Below are 16,516 nucleotides of genomic sequence, written 5' to 3'. Positions count from 1 at the left end.
CATATAGAAGTAATGACATTTTGTTGATATTTTTAGTTTTAATTTAATTTTTTTTTATTTTTAAGTCTTTTTTTTTTAATGTGTCATAGATTTTGAGCTGACTTTAGGAGTCATCATGTCCATTCTCCTCATTTTGAAGAAAAGGAAACTAAGGCTGGGAATTATTAGCCAGGGTCACACAGCTAAGGGCCTGAGGCAGGACTTGAACTCTATTCTTCCTGATTCCAAGACTGGAACTCTGTCTATTCCACCCCATTTAAGGGTTACTACTTCAAACTAGCTCTCCCCCCATCCCACGGAGTCAGGATTAGAGATAGCTAGTCAGAAGGGGCACGAGGGAGCCTGTCCCCACCCCCCTTCTCTCCCAGGCCAAGCCCTGAAGGTCCGTGCGCTGACCTGTGATGATGACAAAGCCAGAGGCCTCTTCTTGCAGGACCGTGTTCCTCACCAGGCAGTTATAAGTGCCATTGGCCCCCAGCGTGACCCTCAGCACGCTGAGCACATCGAAAAGGCCCTCGGCGTTGGCCAGATGGGAGGTCGTCGCGTTGCCAGTCAGGACGCCCCCCAGACCGTCCTTCCAGATCACTTCAGCCTCCGGGTAGCCGCCATAACTGGAGCAGGTGATGGTCACCATATCCCCCGGCTTCAGGTCTTTGTTGGGCTCCAGGGTCATGCTGGGCTTGGAGTAGGGAGCTGGAGGAGGGCAGAGGACATGGGGAAGGCGTCAGAGAAGGGGCCACACTGACGCTGCGCGGCCAGGAGCTTGGGAGAGCCCAGTGCAGCCTGGGAGGAGAACCTTTAACACGAGAAGGCCCAGTGCAGCCTGGGAGGAGAACCTTTAACACGAGAAGGCCCAGTGCAGCCTGGGAGGAGAACCTTTAACACGAGAAGGCCCAGTGCAGCCTGGGAGGAGAACCTTTAACACGAGAAGGCCCAGTGCAGCCTGGGAGGAGAACCTTTAACACGAGAAGGCCCAGTGCAGCCTGGGAGGAGAACCTTTAACACGAGAAGGCCCAGCGCAGCCTGGGAGGAGAACCTTTAACACGAGAAGGCCCAGTGCAGCCTGGGAGGAGAACCTTTAACACGAGAAGTCTCGGCATGCTTTATCCCGAACCCTCCTTGCACAGTCTAACAACGCTGGTGGACATCCATTGAAGTGCTTATGAAGGACATCGATTGGATTAAGAGTTGTCAGAACATTACAGGTTCTCCCAGATCCCCAGTGGAGAAGCGAGGATGAGGGAGGGGGAGGGTCCCTTCCACTGGGACCCCCCCATTCCCCCCCAGAGCCCACCCCCTACTGTGTTTCCCCTGGTCTCACCAGCCACCTGCAGGCTGACGGCCGCACTGCCGTACTGCTGGATTTGCACAAAGCACGTGAAGCTTCCCTCGTCGGCGATGTTCACCCGGCGGAGCCAGAGGGAGACGTTGCCACGAGCCAGCTGGTCATAGAAGAGGGTGGTCCGGTTGGCGTAGGCGCTGCCCTGGTCAGCCAGCTGGTCCTGACCCTGAGTGAAGCTATGCACCAAGCGCTTGGTGTCGGTCAGCTGCCAGATGAGGCTGAGCTGGGCCAGGGTGAAGTTGGGGCCAGGAAGGAAGGAGCAAGGCAAGGTGGCATCCAAGCCCACCAGGGCCACCACAGGCTCATCAGGGACCACGACCTCCACCGCCCCTACAAGGCAAAGGGGCAAGTGGGAGGGCTGGCCGCGAAGCCGGAGCTCTCTCTAGAGACCCTTCCCAGGACTCCTCCAGCGTCTGAGCCTGAGGAAGGACCCACACGTGGTCTCTTCCTGCATATGGCCCTTTCCTACTGCTCCCTTCTCCTGCTAGCTCGTCACTCCTTGCCTCCCTCTGTCCTTTCCATGCTGTTCTAAAAGCAGACACAAGTTCCTTAGAATTTCCCTAATGGGCAACAGTGTGATAGAAAAAGCAACAGATTTGAAGACAGACTCAAAGATGGCCTGAAAATTGTCACTGATGAGTTGGGGAAATCACATGACCTCTTTGAGACTCAGTTTCCTTAACTGTGAAATGATCTTTAAAGTTTTTTCCAGCTTTAAATCTATAATTGTATGATCTTATCTCCAATATTTGGGATCTATCCTTACCTAAGTCTGAAGCTGAACCTCATTAGCCCAGGCCCTGTCCCTAGAACGGAAGGAAGGAAGGAAGGAAGGAAGGAAGGAAGGAAGGAAGGAAGGAAGGAAGGAAGGAAGGAAGGAAGGAAGGAAGGAAGGAAGGAAGGAAGGAAGGAAGGAAGGAAGGAAGGAAGGAAGGAAGGAAGGAAGGAAGGAAGGAAGGAAGGAAGGAAGGAAGGAAGGAAGGAAGGAAGGAAGGAAGGAAGGAAGGAAGGAAGGAAGGAAGGAAGGAAGGAAGGAAGGAAGGAAGGAAGGAAGGAAGGAAGGAAGGAAGGAAGGAAGGAAGGAAGGAAGGAAGGAAGGAAGGAAGGAAGGAAGGAAGGAAGGAAGGAAGGAAGGAAGGAAGGAAGGAAGGAAGGAAGGAAGGAAGGAAGGAAGGAAGGAAGGAAGGAAGGAAGGAAGGAAGGAAGGAAGGAAGGAAGGAAGGAAGGAAGGAAGGAAGGAGGAGGGGGGGGGGGAGGGAGGGAGGGAGGGAGGGAGGGAGGGAGGGAGGGAGGGAGGGAGGGAGGGAAGGGAAAGAAGCTCAGATCCACCACTTTGGTGCCCTCTCTGCTGTTCCACAAATGGAGAAAGAGCTCTATTACCTGGGGCCTGGCTGGTGAGAATCGAGGGAGAAGGAAGGGTAGCAGAAGATAGGGAAAGAAGTGTGGGCAGCTCAAGGTTTTCCCGTGTCCCACATCTCCATGCCCTGCTCTTCTGCACTTGCCCTTTTCAGGGGGAAAGAGTGGCAGAGCCTCCCCCCAACACAGAGGAACACTGAACCAACACTCTTCAGGACTGTCCTGTGTGGAAGCAGACAGGCTCCCCAGCAGCTCCTGCCACCTCTCAGCAGCATCATTAGACCTTGCCTGGGAAAACCGTGGGACCATTTCTGTCTCGGGCCGCCAGGGGGCGACAAAGGCTTAGGGAAGCCCATGAGCCTAGCTGTGCGATGAAGCCATCCGAGCTGGGGAAGGGGCTGGGGGAGCCGTGCACGCCCTGGGGGCACTGATGATGGGTGTCAGGGGCAGGGATCTTCCCAGGGAGGACACGCCTTCTACCAGCGCCGTTCAGGACTGTGTCTCGTACTGGGAGAGATGCCAGAGCCTGGTCCCAATCCCCCACGAGCCTCGGAGCAGCTCTCCCTGGCCTCTCTCTATCCCTTTTGTTGTTTAGTTGTGTCCAAATCTTCCCTTTTCGTGACCCCACTGGAGGTTCTCTTGGTAAAGATGCTGGAGGGGTTTGCCATTTCCTTCTTACAGATGAGGAAACAGAGGCAAATAGGGTGAAGTGACTTGCCCAAGGTCACACAGCCAGATCCTGGAGTGGTTTGGCATTTCCTCCTCTAGTTCATTTTACAGGTGAGGAAACTGAGGCTAACCGGGATAAGTGGCTTGCCCAGGGTCACACAGAGAGTATCTTAGGTTGGATTTGAACTCAGGTCTTCCTGTCTCCAGGCTTGATGCTCTATCTACTCTGCCACCTAGCTTCACACCACTAAGACAATTTACAATAAGAACAATGAAATTTGCAACAATCCTTTATAAGTATCATCTTGTTTAATCCTCAGAAAAACCTTAGTCGGTGATTATTGGGTTTAATTATCTCTGTCTTAGCTACAGAGAAGGGAAGCGAAATGCCATGCACCTAATAAGTAGGGAAGGATTTGAACTCGGGTCTCCTGGACTCCAAGTCCAACACTCCCACCACGCTAAGTCAGCACTTCACCTGCTGTGTTCAAGATTAGTATCTGGGGATTGGAGGGGACCTAAGCCGCCGCCCCCGGCCCAAGAGGAATTCTCTCTTGCTCTCGCCCTGTCCCTCCGACGCTCCAGGGCGCTCCTCTCCCTCTTCACTCCCCACGTGGGCCGTACCTGTGATGCCAAGGAGCAGCAAGACTCCAAATCCGGGGCCCGGCACAGATGGCCACAGCATCTTCTGGGCCAGGCGCGGCTTGGGCTGGGCCAGGATCCACAGCCCTACAGGCTACCCGGGACTGAGAAGAAGAAAAAGAGCAATGAGAGGCTTCGGGGGACTTGGAACTTCCCCATGGAAGTCCCTCTCCCCAGCACACGCCGGCACCCCGTCACTGTCCACACTCCCACCTTCCCCAGAGCCAAGGACCCAAATGTTCCTCCCAGGACCGGCCCACAGCTTCACTGGCCCCTCCAGGCGCGCTACCTGGGAAGCCCCAGAAGATGCTACGCAAAGTCATGGATCAAGATCTAGGGGGGCCCCTCCGGCACCCAAGAAACAGACATCAGGTTAAAGGGACAGAAATGTGCTCCGGGATCCGCTGGTCCTCGAGGATAGTCTGTAGGAGGCACTGAAGATCTATTATCCCCATTTGATAGAGGAGGAGACTGAGGCTGACAGGAGTGAAGGCACTTGCCCAGGGTCTGGGGTTGGATGGGGTCCTGACGGCTCATTGGCTAACCAGACAAGGGACTCTGCATCAGTTTGCTCATCCACAGAAAGGGGGACAAGAATAGCACCTGCCTCCCCGTTTGGGGATCAAATGAGATCCTCTATGTAAAGCATTTTACAAGGTTGAAAGTGCTGTAAAAATGCTGGCTATTATTAGTATTAACCTCTCCGTTCCCCAGGCAACTGCCAATGGCTTTGGGCCTCCTTTTTCTCATCTGTAAAATCCTAAGAGAGGGCTCGAAGTCCCTCCCAGCGCCGAATCTCTGCTCCTATTATCTTAGGGCTCTGCCTTGCCAAGGGGGTGCCACTCTGCCCCGCAGAAGGGCTTCGTCGCCGGGTATTTCATACATTAATGGAATCATGAGTCTAAAACACGCAAGGATCCCCGGCTGAACTCTGGGGGAAACCTCTCCGTTTGCAGGCAGGTAGCTCCCTCCCCGAAGCCATGCCACCCCTGGGAACAAGGCGTGCTGAGTCCCTAGATGCCCTGGCCCTGAGCCTGGGAGAGATGCCAAGTGGGGCCTGTCAGAAGCCCATCCCCCAGGTCCAGGAGCCAGAGCAGATGCAGAATTCTGACAGGGAGGCATCTCTCCTCCTGGGAGAGAGGGGTGGGAGGGAGGGAGGGAGGAGGAGGAGGATGCAGGCCTTGGCACCTTCTGCTGGGGAGGCAGGCAGCCTGAATGTTGCTGGCACACTCCCCAGGAGCCATCACTCTCCACCTCCTCCTGTTGCCGGCTCGAGTGACACAGAAGGACCCAGGTAACGCAAGCCTCATTTGGAGCAGTCTGACTTGGATGGAGACCCACTTTCAATGGGCCACCCTAAGGACAGTGCGAGGGCAGGGGCACCACAGGGAAGAAAGCTTCCTTACGGGCACTAATCTGAGCAAACCCAGGAAGGGGGTCTGGAGTGAGGGCAAAGATCTGCCCCCTCTACCGCTGCCCCAACTTCGCTCTCCATCCAGCCCTCCAGGGCCCCCAGACCAGAAGCAACGTTTAGAATCACAGGAAGAGGGGAGGGAGGAAGGAAAGAAAGAGAGAGAGCTCGAGGGAAAGAGGGAGGGAAGAGAGAGAGATAGAAAGGAAAAAGGGAAGTGAGGAAGAAGAGGAAGGGAGGGACAGAGGCAGAGAAACAGAGAGGAGGAGGAGAGACAGAGGAGGAGGGGGAGAAAGAGAGGAGGGGAGATGGGGAGAGATAGAGAGGGAAGGGAGGAAAAAGAGGAAGGGAGGGACGGAGACAAGAGAAACAGAGAGAAGGAGAGAGGAGGAGAGACAGAGGAGGAGGGGGAGAAAGAGAGGAGGGGAGATGGGGAGAGATAGAAAGGGAAGGGAGGAAAAAGAGGAAGGGAGGGATGGAGACAGAGAAACAGAGAGAAGGAGAGAGGAGGAGAGACAGAGGAGGAGGGGGAGAAAGAGAGGAGGGGAGATGGGGAGAGATATAGAGAGGAAAGGGAGGAAAAAGAGGAAGGGAGGGACGGAGACAGAGAAACAGAGAGGAGGAGAGAGGAGGAGAGACAGAGGAGGAGGGGGAGAAAGAGAGGAGGGGAGATGGGGAGAGATAGAGAGGGAAGGGAGGAAAAAGGGGAAGGGAGGGACGGAGACAGAGAAACAGAGAGGAGGAGAGAGGAGGAGAGACAGAGGAGGAGGGGGAGAAAGAGAGGAGGGGAGATGGGGAGAGATAGAGAGGGAAGGGAGGAAAAAGAGGAAGGGAGGGACGGAGACAGAGAAACAGAGAGAAGGAGAGAGGAGGAGGAGAGACAGAGGAGGAGGGGGAGAAAGAGAGTAAGGGAGATGAGGAGAGATAGAGAGGGAAGGGAGGAAGAAGAGGAAAGAGGAATACAGGGAAATAGAGGCAGAAGAGAAGGAAAGAGAAAGGCAGAGACAAAAAAAAGAAAAAGAGACAGAAACAGTCAGTGAGAGGGTGGAGAGAGAGACAGAGGCAGAAATAGTTCAAGTGCCTATAAGAGCTCAGTGGATTGAGAGTCAAGCCTAGAGATAGAAGGTCTTGGGTTCAAATCAGACCTTAAAACCCTTCCTAGTTGTATGACCCTAGGCAAGTCATTTACCACTCTTCTGCCTTGGAACTGATACTCAGTATTGATTCTAGGATGGAAAGTAAGGGTTAAAAAAAATAACTACTATAGGGATTACGCTTCAAATATGTGGGGACAGGAGGAGAGGTTTGGGGTTAGAGTGCCTCCAAATCTACCACTTACTAAATGTGTCACTTTAGGGAAGACACTGCTCAACTAGGGCCAAAGTTTCCTCATCTGTAAAATGAATAACTTATACCTCCTGTCAGAGAGATGACAGACTCCATATGAAGAAGAAAATAAAAGCTCGTGAATAGAAAATGTGTTTTTTTTACTTCAAAAATTTATAAAGTATTGTTTAGATGAGGGGATGGGACTAGATCATTTCTCAAATCACTTTCAATTCTAAATGAGGTCATCTGGACCAAGCCAACTAGGAAAAGGAATCCCTCATGCCACCCTACCATCCACAATAAATCAAGTCGTCATCCAGCCTCTGCGTGAGTAAAAGAGGAGTCTCAGAGCAGCCCATTCTGTCCTTGGACAAGGTGAGATCGTTAGGAACTTGTGCCTAACCTTGAGTCTGAAACTGGTATCTTAGCAACTTCTACTTCCCACTCCTCACCCCGGTTCCTAGGCTGCCCTCTGGGGCCACGCAAATCTAACTGCTGTCCACATCAGTCCATTAGTCACTCAAATACGGCTTTCACATCTCCCTTGACTCTTCCCTTCTCCGGGTTACTCATTCATCCATCTACCAGGATGGAGCCATGATTGCAGGCTCAACAATGTCATCCTGGATGACGAGTCATGCTTTATTTCATCCATGAAGTCATGTCACTCCTGCCCCCTCATTCCCCATGAAAGCCCCCAGTTTTCTTTTCCTGCTTCATCAGTGGTTTGCCACCTCATCCCCAACCCCAGCAGTAGAGAGGAGATGGTTAGACCCATCTATGGAGGAGCCTGCTCAGAGCTGCCTGACCAGAATTTAGCCCTCTGCAGAGGGGTAACCATAGCAGGGAAAGTACAGGTGTATCCTACAACAAGGGAGCATCACTTGGATGGGCCAGAATCTAGGGGATGTCTTCCCCCTTCCCAGAAAGGGTCCAATCTCCCTTCTTGGTGATCTCTGCCCTAAGGGTCTCCAAGCACCCTGATTGGATAGAGGACACTAGAGTAGCAAGATGGCGGAACTCGGAGCTGGTAGACCTGGCTTCTAATCCCACTACTAAAACTTCCTAGCTATGTAATCTTAGGCAAATCACTTTACCTCAAATCTCTCATCTGTAAAATGGGAATAATAATGATATTTGTACTGACACAAACCTTAAATTGCTACAGAAATGGGTGTAAATATTATGAAATTAGAAACATCAGCATCCTTAGCACATTGTTGCCTTGCCTGCCAAGGTTGGCTATGGGATCTACCTTATCTGAGGCAGGTAGATGGTAGAGATGACAGAGCACCAGAGTCAGAAAAGCCCCTGAGTTCAATTTCAATCTCAGAGCTTTCAGGCTGCATGACCTTAGACAGATCACTCAACCTTTCCAGGGGCAGCTAGGTAGCAAAGTGGATATCGAGCCAGATCTGGAGAAAGGAAGTCCTGTGGTCAAATCTGACCTCGGACACTTCCTAGCTGTATGATCTTAAGCAAGTCACTTCACCCCAATTGCCTAGCCCTTACTCTAACTCTTCTGCCTTGGAATCAATACGCTATTGATTCTAACATGGAAGATATAGGGAGGGGTGGAGGGAGGAAGAGACAGACAGACAGACAGAGACAGAAGGAGGGAGGGAGGGAAAGAGGGGAGAGGGAGAGAGACAGAGACAGAGAGAGGGAGAGAGAAAGGGAGAGAGACAGAGAAAGAGAGAGAGACAGAGAGAGAGAAAAGGTGTGTGTGTGTGTGTGAGAGAGAGAGAGAGAGAGAGAGAGAGAGAGAGAGAGAGAGAGAGAGAGAGAGAGAGAGAGGAGGGAGAGAGAGAGAGAGAGAAGCCTGCATTTCTCCTCTTTCCCCCTCATAACCTATCCTGTATCCTTGTGGAAAATTAATCTTCCCTCTGTAAATTCCACAAACCCATCCCAGAGTAGAAGATAGCACTCCAAAAGGGCAAGGATTGGGTCATTCTGATCTTTGTATCCGCAGGGCCAAGATAGTGACTTGCACATTTTGGGGGGGAAGTTGACTTGAGATTTTATTGATCCAAAGGAATTCCCAGTAAGAAAATTCCTTCTTCTAGTGCAGATCAGCAACTGCTCCTGCCTCTGATTCCTTCTAACCAAGTGACCTTACTAAACAATTTCCCTGGGCTCAGGTTCCTCGACTGCAAGATTAGACTCACTGATCTGTGAGGTCTCTTACAGTCCTCCATCTGCGATGATATCATCTTAGAGATGCCTAGAACACTGAGAAGTTAAATGACTAATCCAAGGTCATATAGCCAATAGGCACCCAAATCTTCTTAACTCCAAAGCCAATTCTAACTCTGTGCTAAGCCCTACCACATTTCATGTTGGTGGTGGTGAGCTGTGTCCGTGTCCAACTCTTCAGACCCCACTTGGAGTTTTCTTGGAAAAGATCCTGGAATGGTTCGACATTTCCTTTTCCAGTTCATTTTACAGGTAAGGAACTGAAGCAAACAGGTTAAGTGGCTTGCCCTGGCCAACACAGCTAAGAAGTATCTGAGGTCAGATTTGAACTCAGGTCTTCCTGACTCCAGGCCCAGTGATTTCTCCACTGGACTATTTAGTTGCCCTAGGATAGTGCTTAACAAAGGTTTGCTGAACCAGTTTGGTGTAGCTTCTTCCCAAGCAGCCTCTAGAGGATCTGAGTCACAGGGCAGGAGAAGAAGGTCCTGTGAGCTCCAGGGTTTAGCATCTTTCCAGTTAGCTTAGTAGACTTGGAAGAAACCCCAAAGTGGGGCTTTTAATCTGGTTTATAAGCCTGAGATTTAAAATATTCAGAGTGAACTGTGCATGATTTAACAAGGAAAAGACAAGAGCACCCCCTCCCCAAACAAGTCTCAAACAGAAGCAAATAAAATACAGACACACACAGAGCAGCTTTGAGGAGAGCCTTAGGGGTGGAGGAAGAAGGAGGAAGGAAAAGATTCCTATTCCAGCTGACCAATGCCTGGATCCCTTAGCCCCAAAGCCATCCAATGGAGCAGGATGGAAAAGAAGCTACGGACTTCCCCTGCTTTAATGACATCCGGCCCTCCCTCCAGAAGGGAAATAATAGAAGAATATCAAAGGCTACTTCCCTGAAACCTGGTCCAGAATCAGTTGTGATGAATGAATGGGATCAGGGACCAACCATTCTAAGACTCAATGGAATTTGCCTCCAGAAGGCTCTGGGCTCTAGCTGCTGTGACCTGAACTTCCAGCCCAGGGGCTGAAGATGGAAACTATACCCTCTCTTCTACTACCTTCACATCCCACCGCCCCAAGGAGCATAGAGATAGGGAGGGAGTAAAGATCTTTTTTTTTTTAATCCTTACTTTCTTATCTTGAAATCAACACGAAGTACTGGTTCCAAGGCAGAAGAGTGGAAAAGGCGAGGCAATTGGGATTAAGTGACTTGCCCAGGGTCACCGGGCTAAAAAGTGTCTGAGTAAGTATATTTGTTCATGGCAAGGATATAGTTGGGAAAGGAACACAGCATCCTAGCTCTGAGCCCTTCATTTCTGTTTCCTGTGTGTTTAGATGATTAATAATAATAAGGACCATTTATATAGCACTTTAAGGTTTTTGAAGCATTTTACAAATACTATCCTAGTTTTATTTTCTCAACAACCTTGGGAGGTAGGTTCTACCTTCATTTTACAGATAAAAAAACGGAGGCAAGGTTAAGCAACTTGCCTAGGGTCATACATGCTAATATGGGTCAGAAGCTGGATTTGAACTCTGATCGAGCCTAACTCCTGGTCCAGCTCTTAAGCCACTGCACCCGTCTAGCTGCCTCCTAGCTAGAGATGTCCTGGATCTGAGGACCGCTCAATTCCCCAGATCAGAGATGAAATGACAACAGACAGGAGGGGCTCTCCTGCTAGGTGAAGATATCCCTTTGCTGATTAAACCAAACCACTAGGGAATGGTACAAATCCAACAGAGATCAATCCTGATCAATACCCATCAAGAGGAATCACAGAGGGAAGGACCCCGAGGCCCCAGCAGTCAGGAGGGTAGCCCAAGTGGCTGAGTCAGCTGTGATCAACTTGGGGGTTTGAGGGCCCGGTTTTCTGCCCTGTCCAAGGCAGGAAAGGTCTAATCACTAGCCCACTTCCTCCCCAGACACCTCCTGTTCAAAAGCCGGATGCTGCAGAACCATTCAACTCAGCAGTTTCTCCCTCTCCATTCATGGATATTTCCCTGGCTGACACCACATCCTGCCTCACAAGGGACCACAGAGGAGAGGAAAAGATGCTGTTTCCTCTAGGATTCCCCTCAGGCTTCCCTAGATCCGCCCTGAGGATTAGACATGGGAACAACCTAGTTTCTATCAGATCAACCAACATTAAGAGTCTCAGACATCTCTCTGGTTCTTCTCTCCCTTCCACCTTCTCCTACTTCTTCCTGCCTTCCATCCAGTCACCAATCCTAGCCCCATCTTGCTCTAGAATTTCTTTCACACCCATCACCCAGATCCAGAGGGGCAGTGTGGGGGAGGCTGGGGGCGAGGAGGGACACAAGTGAAATCTGGTCCCCATAACTTATTGGCTGTGTGATCAGGCACAACCTTTCCCAGCCTCACATTTCTCAGATATAAGATGGAAAAGATAATGTTTACTGTCCTTCACCCATCACGATTGTTGTAAAGATTGAGAGGACAGGCAGACTGATAGATACAGATAGATGTAGACATACAGAGACAGAAAGATATACAGACACACAGACACACAGATATAGACAGACAGAGACAGATAGTAATAAGGACAGATACAGACAGGCAAATAGAAATAGATAGATAGACAGAGATACAGAGAGACAAATGGATAGATGTATAGAGAGATAGACAGAGAGGAAGGAAGGAAGGAAGGAAGGAAGGAAGGAAGGAAGGAAGGAAGGAAGGAAGGAAGGAAGGAAGGAAGGAAGGAAGGAAGGAAGGAAGGAAGGAAGGAAGGAAGGAAGGAAGGAAGGAAGGAAGGAAGGAAGGAAGGAAGGAAGGAAGGAAGGAAGGAAGGAAAGGAAGGAAGGAAGAAAGGAAGAAAGGAAGAAAGGAAGAAAGAAAGAAAGAAAGAAAGAAAGAAAGAAAGAAAGAAAGAAAGAAAGAAAGAAAGAAAGAAAGAAAGAAAGAAAGAAAGAAAGAAAGAAAGAAAGAAAGAAAGAAAGAAAGAAAGAAAGAAAGAAAGAAAGAAAGAAAGAAAGGAAGAAAGAAAGAAAGAGAAAGATCTGAGAGATAGACAAGCAAAAAAGAGACAGATAGACAAATAGAAACAGAAAAATAGATGGATATAGACAGATACAGATAGAAACAAATAGAAAGATAGATACAGATAGATAAGATATATAGATTCAGAGATATAGACACAGACAGATATCGGTTATAAATAGAAACAGAGAGAAATATAGACAGATTTATTGGATAATGTATTAAACATTTACTAGGTACCAGACATGCATACAAATTGGGAGTCCTTAACTTGTGGTCTGTGAACTTAATCTTTTTCTTTTTATATTTTGATTAGCATTATTTTGACAAAATATATTTCCTTTGTAATCCTATATGTTATTTTATTCATTTAAAAACATTATTCTGAAAAAGGATCCATGGTTTCACCAAACAATCAAAGAGGCTCTTAACACAAAAAAGTTAAGAATCCCTAATATATATAATTCAGCAAAGCAATTTTCTATTTTATTATTTTTTTTAGTTCAAAGATATTTCATTTCCCCATTTATATGTAATGATAATTTTTAACATACATTTTCCAAATTATAACACCCAAACCATCTCCTTCCTTTCCTTCCCTCCCCCCCACTCCAAGATGGTAAGTAATTTGATCTGAGCCACACATGTGTTATCATGCATAACACACTTTCATATTGGTCAGCAAAGCAATTTTCAAATCTTAAAGTGCTATCTAAATGTCAAGTTCTATTATTGTTATTATTAAGGAATAGACACTAGACCTGTGATTTCATTGGTCTGGAGGACTCAATTGAAGAAGCTCCTTTTCTCAATACAGTAAAGGACCTTCTCTGCCACCTATAACCTTCGGGTTGCTGAGGGAACTGAGAAATTAAGCAATTGATCAATAAAAACAGCACGTGGCAGAGGCAGGTCTTGAACTCAGGTTTTTTTACTTTGAAACTGGTTCTCTATCCACTATACTATGGTGCCTCTGTATTAATATTATCATCATCATTATTATTATTATCATCATCATCATCCATCCATCCACCCATCCATCTCTCCATTCATCCATCCATCCATCCATTCCCAGTTATCCCCCTACTAGAAGCCCTCCTGCATCATGTCAGCCTGGCTTACTGCCTCCAGATTCTCCCTAACTCTGAGTCATCCTACACATGCTGTCACATTAATCTTCCTAATAACATACAGTTCTGTTCTCTAAGTGCCCCTGTTTTCAGATGGCATTTTGCTTTCCCCATCAAGCCTCAGGACACTACAGAGCCTCATCATTGACATCTACAGTTACTCAGAAGAGATCTGGCCTGCCATTTCATATTGGGGGGAAAAAAAGACAAATAGATGAAGAATGTACGTTGTTTAGAAATATGACTTGTAATTAGACAGGAAGCCCATTGAATTCGGCCATCAGGATACATATTGGACAGACAGGCAGATGGTAAGTGAGCTAGATCCAGAATTAAGCAGAAAGAGAACAGCATTGCATTTAGAAAACTGAGCAGAACTTGCAGAAATTCCAAGGCGCTCTTTAATACAAAACCATGTGTTTAAAAAAAATTACTCATATTCTCCTGGTGAGGTCATATAGCTCTGAATCCCAGGGCAGCAGAGTCTCAGAATAACTGACCATTGCAATCCATTGCCCAGTTGACCTCAAGGTCCCTAGAAAGAAGCCTGGTTGGCATAATTAAATTATAGCATACTTCTGCCAATGGCATGTAAACCAGGAGTGTAAAAGTTTTGGCAGAGGCCATGGATCACTAGAGAAAGATATAGACATAGAGAAGGGAAAGATTCAATCGTGGAGAAGAGAGGGATCCTAAATCAACAGCCGGAATGGGCCCCAGGTAGCCCCCAAATGCCAATTAGGCTACCAAGAGCAACATGGAGCACGCAATCTCCAGAGGGGTCCGGGCACTGTGCAAAGTGCTTTACACATAATGGATAGAGGAAGGGGGCATCCATTCTCTTGGAAATCCCCTCTCATCTGACTTGGGCCTTTGTCAGAGGCAACAGACCTTGCTGACCAGCAGTGCTCTCCCCATTAGTTAACTTCCTCCAAGGGTTCAGAGACCATCTGGACCTAGAATTGCCTGATGATTAGCAAAATCAAGTCAGAGATAATGAAAATAAAATCCTCAAAGCCCCTGACCCCAAACACCGGACAGGAAGGCTTCCCAGCTTAATCCCACCTAGCTCTGGCCACTCTGGTCCTTTCAGCATCTCCACTTCTATTCCCTCTCTGCTAGAATGTAGCTCGTTCCACAGAGCTGAAATTAGTTCTCTAATGGTCTGAAAATAGGCCATGCTTTTTCTCCCCAAATATGGCTTATATAAAACCCAAGTGCAGCCTATTTTTGGAATTATCTTTCAGTGTGTGCTTGCATGTATTTTTTTTCTTTCAAAAGAATCTCATTTTAGAGGTGCAGCATATATCCTGGGGTGCCCCAAGCTTGGGCAAAAAGAATACAAATTACACTTACTGGCTATGCTCTCCATGTACCTATATATGTCCTTTCTCTTCCATTTAAATGTATCTGAGATCAAGGACTTAGCCTCCTCTATCAAACTAGGGCTTCTGAGAAGGGAGCTGTGTCTGTCTCCCACAGAGCCAGGCTTCCCACAGCTGCTGCAATCTGGGAACTAGAGGAAATTCTCTCCCCTGGGCATTTTCCTTCCATTTTCACTCACCAGTATCCCCTCTCCATATCCCAGCCCCACATCCCTGGCCACTGTAGGCTGGTGTCAATGATGTGACTCTTACATAGGTACTAGGGAACTCCCAGGAAGCTAGAAAGGTGGTAAAGCCATCATGTAGAGAGGGATTGTGGTTGCTGTCTTTGGTGCTAGGAGGCTTGCACAAAGGAAGATTTAAGCCTGGTATAAGGGCAGCTAGGTGTGTGTGCAGTGGTTAAAGCATTGGGCTTGTCTGAGTTAAAATCCAGCCTCGGACACTTACTGGCTGTGTAATCCTGGGGAAGTCATTTAGCCCCTATTTTCCTCAGTTTCTCATCTGTAAAATGGGGACAAAATGGAAAAAGGAATGGCAAATCACTCCAGTTTTGCCAAGAAAATTCCATAGACCCATCCTATAGAATCAGACATGACTGAATGACACAAAGCTGCCTGATAATAATAGGCAGCTCTCACTAGCTCAGAACCAACTGTTCAATTTTCATTGTATTTCCACCCCAGAAATCATTAAATGCCACAAATCAGGGCTTAGTTGCTTTGTTGATTATCTAGATTTAATAAAGAGATGAAGAAAATATTCATTCAGATTGAACTTAAAAGTGTGTCATGAGTACAATGTTTCCTGGAGAGCCGGTTGTTAAACATTTACCAACATATTTCTGGGTACAGCCAGACTAAAATGAAATGGGAAATAATAGGTTCTGCGTCCCTGGAGGTCTCCACAGTAAGTCTGAATGATCATTCACTGGGTATGATGAAGAGAGTGTTCTTGTTTAGCTACATGTTGAAGGAGATGGCCTCTGAGCTCTCTTCCAACTGGGAAGTTCTGTGATCCATTGGCACAAGCTGGGGAGACTTCTTGGGGATCGCTGTCTCCTCCAAGGTCTCAGGGGATCAAGAGTTTTGTGCAACAGGGGGGAGACATACTTCCAAAGAAAATGGATTTTTCCTTCCTACCTGTGTGGCCCCGAGTATTAATTCCAAGGCAGAGGGGAAGAATGTTTTTTGGATAGTGTTCTAGACCTGAAGTTAGGAAGATCTAAGTTTAAATTCTTCCTCAGACACTAGCTATTTGACCCTGGGAAAGTCGCAACTTGTTTGCCTCAATTTTCTCAACTGCATAAAAGAGATAATGATAGCATCAATCTCACAGGCTTGTTGTAAGGATCAAAAGAGATGACTATAACTTGCCTTACAAATCTTACAGCACTATGTAAAAATCTAGGTATTATTATCACTAATAAAAATAATAATAAAATGAAATGGTCTTTTGGTTGCCAAGTCAGGATCAAATTCCAAGTTTCCATTTCTTAGGGGAATTCCATTCTAGAAATTCTGGCTGTAGGCCCACTGGGATCTCCTGGGGGAACCACTCTTGTTGCCTGTCTTCTCCAAGGATGAATCAGCTTTGACCCTTGGGTTTCCAGGGCCATATTCCCAAATGTGATTTCAAGCTCTGGGGTCCCACCTCATAAAAGAAGCCCATTCTCTCTTCCCCAAATGCTTTCCGGATGAGTCAGGCTGAGAGCATTATCTTCCCCTAAGACTCTAAAAAGGCCAGAGTGAAGCCAAGATTTTCCCGGCATCTAGGGCAGGCTTCCCTCCTTAATCCTTGGAAAAGCCAAGCTGGGTGGAGAGGAGGGAAAGATGGTGGCTCACTCACTCCACCCACCTCCTCACATCCATCTATAAGCAATCCTCAATTACCCACACCCAAGTGATGCAGCCCAGCGTGATAGATGTAACAAAACAGTGGAAAATGTCAAGGTCATAGCTAGCTGGCTCTGGGATGGATTAGCTCATTTTTGCTGCAGAAGCTGATCTTTCTCTCCAATTATGTTTCAATGAAAGACTGAGAAACAAGTTTGTAATT

General features: G+C 47.8%; 1 protein-coding gene across 2 annotated transcripts in view; it reads right to left on the bottom strand.

Moving 5' to 3' along the window:
* The window catches only part of CD276 (CD276 molecule), a 47,421-nt gene that overhangs the window by 17,488 nt on the left and 13,417 nt on the right, over positions 1–16,516 (bottom strand). For both annotated transcript variants that reach the window (XM_056798461.1, XM_056798459.1), the window contains exons 2-4: positions 3,992–4,113; positions 1,322–1,672; positions 397–693 (exon numbers count right to left, since the gene is read on the bottom strand). In XM_056798461.1, the coding sequence (XP_056654439.1) occupies positions 397–693; positions 1,322–1,672; positions 3,992–4,052 (709 nt within the window). In that variant the 5' untranslated portion in view covers positions 4,053–4,113. The remainder of the gene's footprint in view (positions 1–396; positions 694–1,321; positions 1,673–3,991; positions 4,114–16,516) is intronic.

The sequence above is a fragment of the Monodelphis domestica genome, chromosome 1, assembly GCF_027887165.1.
Source record: "Monodelphis domestica isolate mMonDom1 chromosome 1, mMonDom1.pri, whole genome shotgun sequence".
Classification (NCBI taxonomy): Eukaryota; Metazoa; Chordata; class Mammalia; order Didelphimorphia; family Didelphidae; genus Monodelphis; species Monodelphis domestica.
The sequence above is the reverse complement of the archived record's forward strand: the minus strand, read 5'-3'. Positions and strand labels throughout refer to the sequence as shown.